Below are 18670 nucleotides of genomic sequence, written 5' to 3' on the forward strand. Positions count from 1 at the left end.
GGAGAATGGCGTGAACCCGGGAGTTGGAGCTTGCAGTGAGCTGAGATCGCGCCACTGCACTCCAGCCTGGGCGACAGCGAGACTCCGTCTCAAAAAAAAAAAAAAAAAGAAGGCAAAAGTGATATAAATAAATTTTAAAATAATAATTAATTTTTATCTTTTCTAAAGTGCAAATTTTGGCTTTTTAAATCATCTGCAATTCATAATTTTTATTCCATTAATTTCTTTGGTATGTTTAATATTTGCTTCTTTCTCCATTTCTGTGTGTTTCTATCGTTTAATTCTTAATTTTTCAAAATAGATGCTTAGATTATTGATTTTCAGCCTTTTAAAATAGCTGTACTCAAAACTATACATTAACTTCTAGCCATGGCCTTTGCTGAATCCAAAAAGTTTTAATATGCAATAATGTGACTATTCAATTCAAAATATTTGATTATATTATTATTTATTATTGTATTCATTAGTTATTTTTAAATGTGGTTTTTCACTTTCAAAAATGTATGGATTTTAGTTATATTTTTGTTATTTATTTGGATTAAGTGCATTAAAGATAGAAAAGATTATGATTTCTACACTTTGAAATGTTTGAGAATATTGTTTTTTTTTTCAGATACAAACATTTTTATTTGCTTTCAATTCTTTTTTTTTTTTTGGTTACATTTCGCTAATAATGCCCTCATAGCTCTGATTATATTTATTTATTTATTCTTTTATTATTATTATACTTTAAGTTCTATGGTACATGTGCACTACGTGCAGGTTTGTTACATATGTATACATGTGCCATGTTAGTGTGCTGCACCCGTTAACGCCTCATTTACATTAGGTATATCGAAATGTTTGAGAATATTTTTAAGGCTCAGTATATGCTTAACTTAGGTAAAATATCCATTTGTGTTTCAGAAGACTGTAAATTCTGCAGTTCTCAGGTGTAATGTTCTATAAATGTCTATTAGATCAATTGTGTTAATTAAAATTATTCACTATGATTGTGTAGTTGCCTTTTTTTGCAATGTGTTATTGTTAATACTGCATTATGTATTTGAAGCTGTGTTATTAGGTACATACAAACTACAATTGTTATATCTTCTTTGTGAGTTCAAAGTTTTATTATTTTAAAGTCTGTCCATATTTTTATTAGTTTATATAAAATCAATTTTGTCTAATATAGATTTACCACCATTTGGAGGATAATATTTGCATATTTTTTATCACCCTTCTATTTTCAAATATTTTGCTTCCTTGCTTTTATATGTCTTTAATAAATAAGAGTTGGATTTTTTCTTTTTAATCAAGTTTGACAGCCATAATATTTTAATTAGAGCATAAGTCCATTTATCTTAATTGTATAGTTGTGTTTGATTTTACTATCTTATTATCTACCTTCTATTTGCTTTAGCTGTTGTATGCATTCTTTCTCTCTTTTCTTGCCTTCTTTTAGACTTCATAAAAAGTATATTCAATTTTTGTCCTTCATTTTCTTGCTTCTTTTCTTGCTAGATACCCTAAAGATTCAACATGAATACTATACTTATGAATATCAATTACTGAAGGTCATTTTCACCTTCTTTCTATACAATGAAAGGAACACAGAAAGCTTGAAATTCATTTATCACCCAAAATCATATGCTATTTTTAGCTTATTTTAATTTTCTATATTTCAAGTCCATAAAACATTATTAACAGTATTTTATGCCATCAACATATGCTTAGATTTAACTAGTTCATTGTTCTTCCTTCCAAAATAGCCACAATCTAAGAATAATTTTCCTTCTGCCTGAAAAATACATTTCTGCTCATGAATGTCTGAAGGGTAACCTTTCTGCTCATGACAGTTTCTCTCCAGTTTAAATTTGTCTGAAATAAAATACATTTATTCTTGAAACAGATTGAGATACTATCTTAGCAGTTGTTTCCTTTCACCATATGGAAGCAATCATTCTGTTGTTTCCTATATTCCATTGTTTCTGTTGAGAATTCAATTGTAACTCTGGTCAATTTTATTCACCTTATTTAAATAAACTTGTATGGTTTGATGATGGCCTTTTCTGCAATTCACTATCATACATCTCAATGGAGATTAATCTTTATTATTTTTCTTATTGAATGGAATTAATTGGGCATTTTGAACTTGTAGACTGATTATATTACTCAGTTTGGGAAAATTATGAGATAATATCTCTTTAAATATAGTCTTTGTTCCATTTTTCTGCCTTTTTATTCCAGAATTCTAACACAATGTAATTTACCATGTCATTGCCTATCCTATGCATCTCTTAACTGTTGGTCTATATTGTCTATTCTTCGGTACCCATTTGCTTCAGTCTAGAAATTTACTTTTCACCTACTTTTTAGTTCACTCGCTCACTCTCTCTTTACCTATTTCTAATTTTCTGTTAAACCCATTCAATGGATGTCAATTATTTTACTTTTTAGGGTAAGAACTTTCATTAATTTTGTCAAATATAATTGATAAATTTATACTTACTAATTTTTTGTTAAATTTTTCAGTCTTCTACCTTTTTGAAAATATTAATAGCAAAAACCACAATTACTTTTGCACCAACTTAATAATAAGCACATTTTTTATAGCCAGTGTATAATAATTCCAATATCTGGAGGCCTATGGGTGTTGTCTATTGACTGTTGTTTCTGCTGTTTCTCATTCACGCTGTCTTGCTCCAAGTGTGCCTGGCTATCTTGGATGCTAAACATTTATTTTAATATGTTTTTGTAAAAATAATTTGAGATTGAATTATGTGAATTTCCTACAAAGAAGGCTATTGTTTGCTTCTGTCAGATAACTAGGAGTTCTAACAATTCAGAATCTACTTAAACAAAAAACTCAGTAAACGTGATTTTGGCAGAGGCAACTCAGATAACGAGAAGCTTTCTGCAGACCATAAGAAGGCTGATTTGTTCAGCTTTACCCATGCTTCTATAATGTCCTTTGGAGTTCCAGACAAGAATAACAGATGAGATGTTTTGCAAACCCAATATGAGGGTTTCAAAAGCATCTATCTTTTGGATATTGGACTCATAATTTTCCCCAATATCTCAGCAAAAATGTATGCCCTAATTATCTAATCCACAAATTTGAAAGGCCACATGGCTTTCTGAACACTCACAACTGAATAAAAATGAGGATTACTGGCAAGTAGAAGATGTGGTCATTGTCTAGTATTCAAGGAAAAGGCAGTTCACCAGGTATGTGCTGAGTCCACGCATATCATTCAGAAATTTCTCGGACAGGTACATATGCAGCATCAAAAATCTGTGTTTCTTATTTGTGATAGTCATGAAAAGATCAATCCAATGTTCCAACTATGTGGCCTCTAGTGGCAGATTAGATCTGATAGGTTGCATCATCAAAAGATGTTGCGAATATAAGACAATCCAAGACAGTTCATTAGGATAAGTCAAAAATGCAAACAAAAATAATAAAAAGTATGAAGAGCTAAGTCAAAAGGCCATAGGCAGAATTGAAGTTAGTGTTGCAGGAAGTCAGGGACCCCGAATAGAGGGACCGGCTGGAGCCGCAGCAGAGGAACATAAATTGTGAAGATTTCCTGGACATTTATCAGTTCCCAAATAATACTTTTATAACTTCTTATGCCTGTCTTTACTTTAATCCCTTAATCCTGTTATCTTCATAAGCTGAGGATATATGTCACCTCAGGACCACTGTGATAATTGTGTTAACCGTACACATTGATTGTAAAACATATGCGTTTGAACAATATGAAATCAGCGCACCTTGAAAAAGAACAGAATAACAGCGGCTTTTAGGGAACAAGGGAAGACAACCATAAGGTCTGACTGCCTGTGGGGTCGGGCAAAAAGAGCCATATTTTTCTTCTTGCAGGGAGCGTATAAACGGACGTGCAAGCAGGAAAGATATCGCTAAATTCTTTTCCTAACAAGGAATATTAATATTAATACCCTGGGAAAGGAATGCATTCCTGGGAGGAGATCTATAAACGGCCGCTCTGGGAATGTCTGTCTTATGTGGTTGAGATAAAGACTGAGATATGCCCTGGTCTCCTGCAGTACCCTCAGGCTTCCTAGGGTGGGGAAAAGCTCCGCCCTGGTAACTTGTGGTTGGACCGGTTCTCTGCTCTTGAACCCTGTTTTTTGTTGTTTAAGGTGTTTATCAAGACAACACATGCACTGCTGAACATAGAACCTTATCAGTATTTCTGCTTTTTGCCCTTTGAAGCATGTGATCTTTGTACCTACTCCCTGTTCTTACACCCCCTTCCCTTTTTAAAACCCTTAATAAAAACTTGCTGGTCTGAGACTCAAGCGGGCATTGTGGTCCTACTGTGATATGTGATGTCACCCCTGGTGGACCAGCTATAAAATTCCTCTCTTTATACTGTCTCTCTTTATTTCTCAGCTGGCCGACACTTATGGAAAATAGAAAGAACCTACATTGAAATATTGGGGGTGGGTTCCCCCAATAAGTTAGAGTTTCAGAAGAAATTCAGACAAGGGACTACACATTAATTGGCCAATAGATGTGTTTTATGTGGATGTGCCAAGCTGATATAAAGAGTTAGAGATAATAAGACATGAGAGGTTTGGATAACACTAAACTATGACTTCTTTGGTTTTGACTGCTTATAGAAGTAGGTGAACCTAGATTCCAAATAAGGAGCAGAATTGTTACCACTGGAGTCTCAATCTATTGACATGTAGTCATGGGGGTTGAAAAATTGCATCTATGGCATTTACGTATCTCACACACAGACACATAAACCTAAGTATGGTAGTATAGATCACCACAAGATAAATTCAGAGGAGCAATCTTAGTGTCACTGCCCTTGTCTCTATCTTAGCACCATACCCTCTCCTGATTCGGTTTATAAGAATAATATACTGGTTAAGTGCATCATCTGGAATCAAAACATATGATTTCAAATTCTGACTCTGCCATTTACTGACCTTACAACCTTTATTCTAGTTTCCTCAACTGTAAAGGGAATGATAGTTGTTATCTATCTAATGGAAATTTAGTAGAATTCACTAATTAATTCATACAAGCACTCAAAACACTGCCTAATGTATAGGAAGTGCTCAGTAAATATTAGTATCAACAAATTCAAATCAGGAAAGGCACGAGGACAGTCTGTTTCTTAAAAGTGTCTGTTCAATTGTACTCTGGCCAAAAATCCAATACCCTGTTAGAGATTTTCAGCTAAGATAATTAAAAACAATAGAAAAATTATTTCCTTACATTTAAGGAAGACTATTCTTTATTTGTGGCTGAAATGCTGTGTTCAGTTCTAGTTGATATATATCATAGCAAGAAAATAAGCGGGGAGAATGGTAACCTAAATACATCAGGAACATTAAACATGGGGGAAAATGTGATCAAATCAATAAAATTGTCAACAGCATGAACAGAATGAACTCTTAGTTATCTATTTCAGTGTTTTAGGATGACATGACACATCTTGAAACCCGAAGGAGGCAAACTGAAGTCAAAGAGTGCCATTTGACAATGCAGGAAATCACTAACCCTAAGAAATATTGCTTGGGAAATATTATCATTCTATAATTACAGATTTAAAATCATTTTATCCATGATGTTTTTTCTTCTTATGCCCTCCTCTTGCCCAAGGTCTACATTTTCCTTTTCATTTTCAAATAATTAGGTAATAAATCCTGATTTGTTACCATTGGAGTCAGAATGGATGACATCCACAAACTTTGCATCAGTGTAATCTAATCTGCTATATGGTGGTTTTCTGGAGAACCTTGGCCCAGCAGGGTCAAGACCTGGAAAGCAAGAAAGAAATAATCAGTCTCATCAAGTCCACAGAGCTCCTTACATTGCATACTTCCATTATTACTGCATTATAAACATAAAAAGCATTTATACTTTTAGTTTAAACCTATCCAAGAACATATCTAAAAACAAACGGAAGTGAATGAATAGCAGGTAACTTCAGTATTTGAATAATACTACTAACCTTCAGAGCTTTTCAGGTTAAGCCGCAACAAAATATTGCAGGAATTTTTGGAGTGTTTTTATGTGAGACTGAATTAGGAGTAATAAAGTAGTTTATGTTTAATAATAACTACAACTATTTCTCCTGAAGGAAAAAAATAATGAATACCATCTGGTCCTCTCTTGAACTCTGTACCTTACTAGCTCACTTTGGATTTATCTGTAGATAGACCTGAAAAGCTTTTTTAGGTGCCAAATATAATTTGGGCTATGGGATAAATCATGTTATCTTATCCATTTCTCGTAAGACTTTCTCACACACTCTTAAGAAAAGAAAAAATATATTTTAAATTCCATGGAGTGTGAATATTATTTCTGGGTTATCTTAATTTCTAAATAAAAATTCTAGGCTCATGACTTTCTGGGAATTGTCAAAAAGAGGAGAGAGAAGATAAAATTCAGTTTTTTGAGAACATCTATACAATGAAGAAATAATCATCTTAAAAAGATATTTGAAAGTAAAATATAGCACCAATAACAGACAAACAGAGAGCCAAATCATGAGTGAACTCCCATTCACAATTGCTTCAAAAAGAATAAAATACCTAGGAATCCAACTTACAAGGGATGTGAAGGACCTCTTCAAGGAGAACTACAAACCACTGCTCAATGAAATAAAAGAGGATACAAACAAATGGCATTCACAATTGCTTCAAAGAGAATAAAATACCTAGGAATCCAACTTACAAGGGATGTGAAGGACCTCTTCAAGGAGAACTACAAACCACTGCTCAATGAAATAAAAGAGGATACAAACAAATGGAAGAACATTCCATGCTCATGGGTAGGAAGAATCAATATATCGTGAAAAGGTAATTTATAGATTCAATGCCATCCCCATCAAGCTACCAATGACTTTCTTCACAGAATTGGAAAAAACTACTTTAAAGTTCTTATGGAACCAAAAAAGAGCCCGCATCACCAAGTCAATCCTAAGCCAAAAGAACAAAGCTGGAGGCATCATGCTACCTGACTTCAAACTATGCTACAAGGCTACAGTAACCAAAACAGCATGGTACTGGTACCAAAACAGAGAAATAGACCAATGGAACAGAACAGAGCCCTCAGAAATAATGCTGCATATCTACAACTATCTGATCTTTGACAAACCTGAGAAAAACAAGCAATGGGGAAAGGATTCCCTATTTAATAAATGATGCTGGGAAAACTGGCTAGCCATATGTAGAAAGCTGAAACTGGATCCCTTCCTTACACCTTATACAAAAATTAATTCAAGATGGATTAAAGACTTACATGTTAGTCCTAAAGCGATAAAAACCCTAGAAGAAAACTTAGGCAATACCATTCAGGACATAGGCATGGGCAAGGACTTCATGTCTAAATCACCAAAAGCAATGGCAACAAAAGCCAAAATTGAGAAATGGGATCTAATTAAACTAAAGAGCTTCTGCACAGAAAAAGAAACTACCATCAGAGTGAACAGGCAACCTACAGAATGGGAGAAAATTTTTGCAATCTACTCATCTGACAAAGGGCTAATATCCAAAATCTACAATGAACTCAAACAAATTTACAAGAAAAAAACAAACAACCCCATCAAAAGGTGGGCAAAGGATATGAACAGACACTTCTCAAAAGAAGACACCTATGCAGCCAAAAAACACATGAAAAAATGCTCATCATCACTGGCCATCAGAGAAATGCAAATCAAAACCACAATGAGATACCATCTCACACCAGTTAGAATGGCGATCATTAAAAAGTCAGGAAACAACAGGTGCTGGAGAGGATGTGGAGAAATAGGAACACTTTTACACTGTTGGTGGGACTGTAAACTAGTTCAACCACTGTGGAAGTCAGTGTGGCGATTCCTCAGGGATCTAGAACTAGAAATACCATTTGACCCAGCAATCCCATTACTGGGTATATACCCAAAGGATTATAAATCATGCTGCTATAAAGACACATGCACATGTATGTTTATAGCGGCACTATTCACAATAGCAAAGACTTGGAACCAACCTAAATGTCCAACAACGATAGACCGGATTAAGAAAATGTGGCACATACACAGCATGGAATACTATGCAGCCATAAAAAAGGATGAGTTCATGTCCTTTGTAGGGACATGAATGAAACTGGAAACCATCATTCTCAGCAAACTATCGCAAGGACAAAAAAACAAACACCGCATGGTCTCACTCATAGGTGGGAATTGAACAGTGAGAAGACACGGACACAGGAAGGGGAACATCACACACTGGGGACTGTTGTGGGGTGGGGGGAAGGGGGGAGGGATAGCATTAGGAGATATACCTAATGCTAAATGATGAGTTAATGGGTGCAGCACACCAACATGGCACATGTATACATATGTAACAAACCTGCACGTTGTGCACATGTACCCTAAAACTTAAAGTATAATAATAATAAAATTTAAAAAAATTTTAAATAAAACTGAAAAATTCCTAGAAAAAAAGTAAAATATAATGTTTTTCATTTCAAAAACCTCTATTATCCCCATTTTATTTAACCCACTTGACTGAATGAGACAGAATCATCTATCTTCCTATAAATCATTCTGATATAGAACCTCCATGTTTGGTGGCCTTTTAGTACCTGATGATTGCCTGGTATTTGGGCCATTCAAACTAGACTAATATGTGTAAACACAATTTAAAGTACAAATTGAGCAAGTGTGGTTTTGGAAAGAGAATGGGCTTTAAGCACTAGGGAACTTTGTATAAGTAAATCCTGGCTAAACTGCTATTTCTTGACCCTCCTACATTCATTCAGTTAATTTGTTTTCACACATATTTGATAACATTAAAACTAATCAGAGTAAGTAAGGGTATGCATAAGGTTTGTAAAGATAACTATCTATATGTTATTCACCTCTTTCCCCCTTTTTTGAAACTTAACTAAGGACACTATTTTCTTTTATCAACACTTAAAGTTATTATAAGTCTTCTATGGCCATAGATATGAATAATTGCTTTTTTTTTTCAAAACAAAAAGGTAAATTGGTTGAAAGGAATATTATCCTCCTATTCCTAAAGTCACTACCACTCACAGAGGAAAGAATGAAAATCCATATCGGCCTTATTAGATGACTGAGCTTCCTGGATGCAGTAACTTTGTTATAGAAATATGAAGGGGGACCCAGAGTCCCTCAAATTGGATACAACTCCTGATTCTTTTGTAGCATTCAAGTAAAAATTTTTAGAGAGTTGAAATGCATCAAAGTTTGTGATAACTAAGTAAATAGTTATATTCTTAGCTAATACATAAAGTATTTTTCTTTAATGAGTCATATTTACTTCTGTATTCTTACGATAGTATGTCCTTAAAATTTAGCTGGGACTGCAGGAATAGATGTTTTTCTCCCATTTCCATTTGGGTAACTTAAGCTCTGTTGAGAACTTAACAAAACTTTAGAGTCTAACTAAAACAAAGCCAATATTTAAATATAACATAGAAAAAATAAATGTTTGTACATAATTTCTATTGAGTAATTATTGTACCCACTAAATTTTAAGCAAAGTGGCTGGCCACAGTGGCTCATGCCTGTAATCCAAGTACTTTGGAAGGCCGAGGCAGGCAGATTACTTGAGGTCAGGAGTTAGAGACCAGTCTGGCCAACATGGTGAAACCCTGTCTCTACTTTAAAAAAACAAAAATTAGCCGGTGTGGTAGTGGGCACCTGTAATCCCAGCTACTCAGGAGGCTGAGGCAGGAGAATCACTTAAGCCCACGAAGCAGAGGTTGCAGTGAGCCGAGATCGCACCACTGCACTGCAGCCTGGGCAACAGAGCGAGACTCTGTCTCAAAAAAAAAAAAAAAAAAAAAATTAGCAAAGTAACTTCTGATACTTAAAAGTATGCTAAAGCAATAATTTTATAAAAATAATTTTACCTGTTATTCTTCCAAGTTGACCATGAAATATCTTTCCAACAAATCCACTGATATGAGCCCCTAAGCTAACACCTATGAAATGAAAATTGTCAAGAGATGCACCATGCTTCTGCAATTAAAGAGAAAGGCAATATTACAGTATTCATTTCAAGTAATAACAAATCATGCCCCCCTCATATATCAACATTTCAAAATTCATTATTTTTCTGGCTTGATTCATTTTGGGGATATCAGGAAAGAGACTTTATAATTTCAAAATGACTATATATTTGTTCAACTTTTGCCACAAAATATTTGATTTTTCTTTATTCATTTTTAATATCAATTTATTTTAAAATTGTATCATCTCATGCAGAACAATATGCAAGATGCAATTAATTAGCAGAGTGTTTTATAATAATCAACATTACTAGGTGCTTACTTTCTGCTAGCTACCTCGATATGGGCCTTACAAAGTTCATATTTAATACTTCCAATTTCGTTATGAGTTATTCATTTTTATCCTAATGCCTAAAACTGTCAGTAGCACCTATTAAATGCTAAATAAATAATATTGGATCAATTCCAATTTTATTAAGGAAACTGTCAGAAGTAACGACTTTCCCAAAGCCACATAGATTCATAAGAGGAAAAGATGGATTCCAAGCTGCTGTGGTCTGAATGTTTGTGTCTCCCTAAAATTCATATGTTGGAATTCTAATCCCCAAGGTGATGATATTTGGAGGTGAGGCCTTCTTGTGGGTTGGGAGAATTATGTCATGAGTGTGGAACCCTCATGAAAGGGATTACTGCCCAGATAGTAGAGACCTGAGGGATCTCCTTCTACTCTTCCACCATGTGAGGACACAGTGAAAAGGCATAATCTATGAACCAGGAATTGGGCCCTCACCAGACACTGAATCTGCTGATGCCTTCTCCTTGGACTTCTCAGACCCTGAAACTATGAGAAATAAATGTTTGTTGTTGATAAGCTACCTAGCCTATGGTATTTTGTTACAGCAGCCCAAATGGACTAAAACACAAACCTAGGTCTCACTCCAAAATTATGCTAATTTGCCTTCTTGTTTTATCTGATCAGGTTGTGTCAAAAACCTTAGGAAGATTCCCAAAAGTTCAATAATGAGTCTCACTTCAGAGATGATGAAATTAATTTTATGGATTTTAGGTGACTTCCTTCCCCTGATCACCAGCTCAGGAGTGATGCACCCAATCTTCCAAGGCCAACGTCTGAATACCTCTTAGTCTCAGCTCCAGGAAGGGAAATTAGAAGACTACATGAGAGTGCACTTCCACCACACTCTTGGGCAGCTATTGTGAGACTTCTGGACAGATCATGGTCCAGCCCACACAGTGATATGTCTGATGGCTTACAGAAAGATGTGGAGCGCTTGCCACTAATGAAAAACTACCCTCAGGCTTTCAAGGCACAAGGTTATGATTTTCTTCAGATTTCTCACAGCCATGCCCCAAAACATAAGGGAGTATCTCTCGAGACTCCAGTGCTGCCGGTCATTTAAATCTTCCTCTGTAATATGAAGCCTCTGTAAGCAAAGGCACTGTTAGAATTTCAGCTAATATTACAAATTTTCCTAAATATTTCTATTTAATATTCACATTCTCCACATTTTGAGGCACATATTTATTAGTTGAGAAAACACCAGTAACATCAGGAAAAATCAATGATGTAATTAATAGTCTGTTGGTGGGGATGGTTGAATCAATTACCTCCTCTGTCTCTCTACAGCAATGGTATTGTTTTGTCCAAATTTGGGGGTGTAAAAATAATAATGAAAGTTGATCTTACTCAGTGATTACTAAATGTCACCCACTGATTAAGCACATATATATTAATTCAATATTCATATAAATATGTATGTAACATTTTGTTATTCTATATGTATAAATAAGGAAATGCAGCACAGAGAGGCTATGTAATTGTTCAAAATTACACAGATGATAAAAGATGGACATACAGTTTGAACCCATCCAGTCTGACCCCTGGCCACTACATATAACGGCTTCTTGGAAGTGTTGTTATTTGTTCAATTTTTAGCAGAGTCTTGAAAGTTCAGCACAACACAACTCAAGTTTAAATTTCAAGCTCAATAATGCCCCCGAATCAGATATCACCCTTCTTTCTCTCAAGTACCCACAACTACCTACTTTCTTTTAGGATAGACATGGATCTCCCTAAGGGTTGACTTAATAAACAAAAATCATTCACAGTGCAGATAACATAGAACTGGACTGAATTTTATTTGATCCATTCAAATCCTGAGCAGACTTGAATGAATCTGACGTCCACCTCCAAAGCTGACAGAAGTATGCTACTTTTCAAAATGATTTTTTGCCTGTAATCCCAGCACTTTGGGAGGCCAAGGTGGGCAGATCACCTGAGGTCAGGAGTTCGAGACCAGCCTGGCCAACATGGTGAAACCTCGTCTCTACTAAAAATACAAAAATTAGCTGGGCATTGTGGTGGGCACCAGTAATCCCAGCTACTCGGGTGGCTGATGCAGGAGTATCACTTGACCCTGGGAGGTGCAGGCTGCAGTGAGCCAAGATCGTGCCACTGTACTCCAGCTTGGGCAACAGAGAGACCCTGTCTCAAAAAAAAAAAAAAAAAAAGATTTTTCTTTACTTTTACCAATTCACACTTGATTATATGCAAATATTTTAGCCGTATATTTTAAAAGATACCTGAAGAATGTAATAATTATAAAGTTTATTTCCCCCACCCACATAGGATAACTATTTTATTCTGAGGTTGGTATAGGTAGAGTTAAAAGAAATCTCAGAAGATTTTTAAATAAAACCTAATAATTACTAAATTTTAATATAATGTTTTAAAAATAACACAGGATATGTCTAGGTATAGAATTATTCATTTAGGCAGACAAAGAAAAGATGGCTGCATACATTGGTATATCAAACCAGTAATTGTTAATGCTTATGGGGAAAAGTATATAATTTATTATCACTTTGTGGTATTGAATGTAACACACTGCATATTGTATAGCACGTATAATATATTGTATAGCATGTATAATACATAAAATTCCCAGACTTACCAAAAGATTTTTAATGTGCACACTCAAACTCACAGCAACTTTTCTGGTGTTTTTAACTGCTCTATTATAAATAAAAGTTGTAGCACCCCGGCTCCAGTCTACTACAATTACATTCATATCTTCTTCATTCAGCAAAATCCTTACGAAGTTCTGAAGCCACAATGGGATGGAGCCTACTGGTCTGTATCCGTGAATAAGCCAGACTGTTTTCTTTTGTGTGTTGAAATTAACATTAAGTGAGTTATTTTGTTCAAACAGTGGCTCAGCACAGTTTAGGTTGTTCCTTGTATACATCATCAGAATGGTCTCTATTCTCGGAATAAATAAATCTCTGAAGGAATCCTTTACACTTAGCTGAGAGAATTCAAGGCATGGTCTTTTATTATCTGAAATAAGAAAATGTCAGTCAAGCTGAGTACTGGGATAGTATTTTATTCCTGTTGCTATTGCAAAGAACAGAATTAAATGTGGAGGGTAGGGAGGGTTTCATTTCATGAGCCCTTCAACATAATTTACTGAGCAACTGCAATGTTGAAGGTAATGTATTAATTATGTAAAAAGATTTTCTGAACCAAAAGTAATGGAAAATATAAATGTGATTGGTTAAAAAATTAAGAAGAGATTTTTATCTGTACAAAATATAATAGTAATGGGTGTGAGCGAAAATAAGATTGTTAATAAAGTGCAATGGGTACTAATCAAAGTTGATACATTGATTATAAACTTTAACAAAAGTTTTACAGAGTAGTCCTTGTACAATGAGCATTAGAATAAAATATATTTAACTTGTCTAGTCATCAATACAAAACAATAAAGTAATATTTTCCCCATAAAATTTAAAATGTTTCAAAAAATTAAATAATAAATATTAATATAACATGAATGTTGAGATCATAAGTTGATACAACATTCCTTTGAAATTTTGCATGTGTGTGTTTACTGTACACATAAACTTAACAAATCTTTTTCTTAATTTTCTTTCTAGGACTTACAAACCATTTGTAATAAGTGTAAAGACTTTAATCGCTGGGTTATGTATAATGGGACAAAAATGTAAAACATCTTAAATCTCATCCTTATAGTATTTTCATCCACGTGTGCATTCTATAACTATTAACTATCTATCTATATATTGCTCTATATACTTATCTATCTACCCTAGAAAGAACTAGGGCAGAAAATAAAATAACTAAACCAGATGAATAGCAATAGTCATTGCTAGACAATGAAATGATGACTGCCTTTTGTTTTCTTTTTCACAGATTTTTGTGATTCTATTTTTTTCATAATAAGCAAATAATCCCCATAGTGGGTTTTTTTCCAGGTGATAGTATATGTTCATACTGCTTCTAGCCCTTTAATTTGATAATAATATTCAGGAAATAATTTTTCAATCCATACCAAAAATTAACAAAACTATTAATGCACTTTATGCCAGTAGTTCCACTTTAAAGAATCTATCCCAGAAAAACATAGCAAAACAAGAGGTAACGTATTATTTTAATACTGAGATAATATGCATTTCTTAGAATAATTCTAGTTTTCAAGTATATACACAATATTGTCACAATTGATTAGATGAAGAGAAATAAGGAAGGCAATGAAGGAGAAGCAAGACTTGCATTCCATTCCTATGTTAACAGCTGAGAGATATTTGGAAAAATTATTTCATTTGTTGTAAATATCAGAGAATGAGGAAGAGAAATATATTGAAACACAATACAATATGAATGCATGCTACACCGTGCAAATTGTGTGGGAAATCTATACATCCACCTTCTCACCACCTGGAATTCTGACAAGAATTTAATACATATCAATACCAATCAATACATCCAAAGTGCTGGTCCACTCCAAGCTAAAGTCAATTTTACCTGGCCCTAGAATAAGTAATGAGGAATAAACCAGTAGGATCCTGGTGATAAATACAAGAGAAAGAAATCATCGCCTAATATAATCAACAAATATATCTATTATCTATTAAAAGATATAAAATATTTTTCATTAGAATGCAAGAAAAAATACATCTCAAAAACCGTAGCAGGAGTAAAAAATACAAAAATTAGCCAGACATGGTGGTGCATGCCTGTAATCCCAGCTACTCAGGAGGCTGAGGCAGGAGAATCGATTGAACCAGGGAGGCAGAGGTTGCAGTGAGCCGAGATCGTGCCACTGCCCTCCAGCCTGAGCAACAGAGCGAGATCAGTTTAAAAAAAAAAAAAAAATTAAGAAAACAACAATAGGATCAGATGAAAAACAGAGTAATGAAATATTCCAATTCAGAAAAAGTAAAAATATAACTGCAAAATTAAAATCTGCATTATAAATGCTATAACAAACATGGAAAGCTCTTCTTATAGTCAGAAATGAAGAAAGATATTAAAATTATTAAGGGAAACATAGATATAGGACAGGGTCTGCTTATTCGAATTAAAAATGATTGCTGTTCCCCTGAAGTGGGGGTGGTAATCACTTGAGGGTAAGAGAAAGTAGCAGCTACAACAACTAAGAAAATCATTGTATACAGGGATTTGCACATGGAAAAGGCTCACCATAATCTAGATAAAATCAGTTAATCAGACTCACCAAGAGACTTCCTAGAAACTGGTTTGGATTTCGATGAAAGAGAAAAATATCCTAAAAATATCAAGGCAGAAAATCCAAGTTACAAATTTCTATTTGTATGAAGGAATAAAGTTCTAATGACTTCATAATTATCTTTTTTAAAGTAAAACATGACATAGATAAAAACGTCATAAAGTGGAATGTTTTGTGGCCTAATAATTTTATACCTTTCCTAAAGTACGCCACTCATAAAAAGCGTAGTTCAGTCCCTGACATTGTCACTATTAAATAAATGTAGATTTATCAAAGACAAGATCCAGAGAAACTTTCAGTATACAAAGCTTGAAAGTGAGTATGGAATAAAATTAGATGCTGATTTTAAATTTATGAAATTGGGTAAAACATGAATGCAGTATCAAAAATCATTCTTGTACAGTATTTCCAAATTATACTAACAAGATGAGATGTAAGTTAAAAATATAGATGAAGTAAGCTTGTTGCAAAAATTCATCAACTGAGGGATTTGCAAGACTTTTTTTTGACTTTCATAAATACATAAGTAGGGGTTTTAAAAAGATATTAAAAACCTTAAATGTTAACTGCTGTGCTATGTAAAATAGTACACATAAATTTCTACACACTAAAAAACATTAAGTTACAGCAAACAGCGTATATATATACAAGAAGAAGAAGTGAAAATGGAAATATATAAAGTAGAAAGAATGAAACAAAATTATGAAATTACACTAGAGAAAAGAATATATATGATATGTGAGCAGTTCTGTACCCTGCCTATTAAAAAGCAAAAAATAAAAATAAACTTTTTTTAAAAAAGTAACAAGATATTTAAAGGAGGTACACAGGCAATTTTAAATAAATAGAGAACTAAGTATATTCTATACAAAATAAAAAGAAAATAGGTTGGTGTGTTATAGTGCAATAATGGCACCAATCCACCACTCCCTGAATCCATCTCATTTCTCTTGGAAATTTTAGTTACATCATAAGTGGGGTGACTTGTTCCACTCCTTGATATGGACACAAATGTAGGGCGTGCCCTAGAAAATAGAACCTTAGGAAACTTAATGCAAGCAGAGGCTTAAAATCAGCTTGTGCATGTGGGCTTGGACGTCCTAACCTCTGCTATCACCACAAAAGCATCCATAGTCTGGCCTGTTAGAAAAGGAAAGACAGGTGTAACAGTGCAAAGTCCTCCAGTGTGCTAGGTTCTAGTCACCCCAGCTGACTGACGGTCATTCAATAGCCAGACATGAATTGAACCAAGAAAAACAGTGTTACCTAACCAACTCCCATATGACTCCACAAGTGTAACAGCTGCTTAACACCAAATCCCACTGAGGGTTAAGAGTTTTATTTTATTTTTATTTTATTTTGGCATTACTGTGACATCATATAGTCGATTTCATCAGCAACATTAATATCAAGTAAAGAGAATAAAAACAAAAGTCATCAAATGGGCACGGTGGCTAACACCTGTAATCTCACCACTTTGGGAGGCCAAGCTGGGTGGGTCACCTGAGATCAGGAGTTCGAGATAAGCCTGGACAACATGGTGAAACCTCATTTCTACTAAAAATACAAAAAATAGCTGGGTGTGGTTGTGGGCGCCTGTAATCCCAGCTACTTGGGAGGCTGAGGCAGGAGAATCACTTGAACCTGGGAGGTGGAGGCTGCAGTGACCGAGATCACACCACTGCACTCCAGCCTGGGTAACAGAGCAAGACTCTGTCTCAAAACAAACAAAAAAACAAACAACAACAACAAAAACAGTTATCAAATGACACACAAAAAAGTTAAACTAATGTATTGTCAAACTCTTAAGGAACATTAAATTGATTCAATTCTGCTAGATTTAGGAATAGAAAGAAAAATAAAATTCTAGACAACAAAAACTTACAGGAATCCCTGATGAGATTATAAGTGGACTCTTCAGCAGAAACTTTGCAGGGCAGAAGGCAATGGAAAGATATATTTTAAATGTTGAAAGAAAAACTATCAACCTAGAATTCCATATCCAACAAAATTGTCCTTTAAAAATGAGGAAGAAATTAAAACATTCCAACATTCCCACACAAGCATAAGCTGGGAATTCCTTACCTCCAGACCCACTCTACATGAAATGTTAATGCAAGTCCTTCACATTTAAAAGAAAGTACACTAGACAAGTAACTAGAAGTCATACAAAAATACAAAAATATAAGTTTCTGTGGTAAAGAAAAATATATGACAAGTAAAAACAGTTTTGCTTTGTAACTTTACTTTTTATTTTCTACAGGACTTAAAAGACAAATGCATAAAAATAATTATGAATGCATGTTAATGGGTACACAATATATAATGATGTAATTTGTGTCATCGGTAAAATTAAGTAGGGGAGAGTGGAACTGTAAAGAAGTAGAGAATTTTGTTATGGTATTGGAGTTAAGTTAGTATCAATTTTAAAAAGATAATGATTTTTGGCTATTATTTGTAATCCTCAATGTAATCACAAAGAAAACATCTATAGAATATTTAAGAAAGAAAATGAGAAGATAACCAAAACACGCTGCTACAAAAAAAATCAATTAAACACAAAGAAAGGCAGTAGTGGAGGAAATGAGGGACAAAAAAGCTTTAAGACATACAGAAAACTAATAACAAAGTGGTAAAAATAAGTGCTTTGCTATCAATGATAATTTTAAATGTAGGTAGACTAAAAAACCCCCCAACTGAAAACATATTGGCAGAATGAATAAAAATCAGGACCAGACTATATGTTATCTACAACAGACTCAGTTTAGATTTAAAGACATATAGGTTGAAACTTAAAGAATGTAAAAAGATATTCAATGCAAAATGTAACTAAAAGTGAGAAGAAATGCTGCACTAACATCAAGCAAATTAACTAAGTTAAAATCTGTTACAAGAGACAAATATATTAAAATGCTGAAACAGTAAAAATTCTTAGAAGAAAACAAGGGGGAAACATTCATACCTTGGATTTGGCATTGATTTCCTCAATGTTACAAGAACAGAACCACAGGCGACAACAAAAAAAAAATGAGTAAATTGGACTTAATCAAAAGTAAAACTTTTATGCATCAAAGGACATTATCAACAAAGTAAAAAGGCAACCCAC

At 34.1% G+C, this 18670-nt stretch overlaps 1 protein-coding gene across 11 annotated transcripts in view; it reads right to left on the reverse strand.

Moving 5' to 3' along the window:
• Window positions 1–18670, reverse strand: part of LIPI (lipase I) — a 112268-nt gene that overhangs the window by 72168 nt on the left and 21430 nt on the right. For 3 of the 11 annotated variants that reach the window (XM_055105344.2, XM_055105347.2, XM_055105348.2), the window contains 5 exons: window positions 15553–15603; window positions 12967–13352; window positions 11305–11436; window positions 9896–10004; window positions 5686–5787 (listed from right to left, as the gene is read on the reverse strand). In XM_055105344.2, coding sequence (XP_054961319.1) covers window positions 5686–5787; window positions 9896–10004; window positions 11305–11436; window positions 12967–13352; window positions 15553–15603 — 780 coding nt within the window. The remainder of the gene's footprint in view (window positions 1–5685; window positions 5788–9895; window positions 10005–11304; window positions 11437–12966; window positions 13353–15552; window positions 15604–18670) is intronic. The other 8 variants (XM_055105345.2, XM_055105351.2, XM_055105349.2 and 5 more) reach the window with 3 other exon arrangements.

This window comes from Pan paniscus, chromosome 22 (genome assembly GCF_029289425.2).
Source record: "Pan paniscus chromosome 22, NHGRI_mPanPan1-v2.0_pri, whole genome shotgun sequence".
Lineage (NCBI taxonomy): Eukaryota > Metazoa > Chordata > Mammalia > Primates > Hominidae > Pan > Pan paniscus.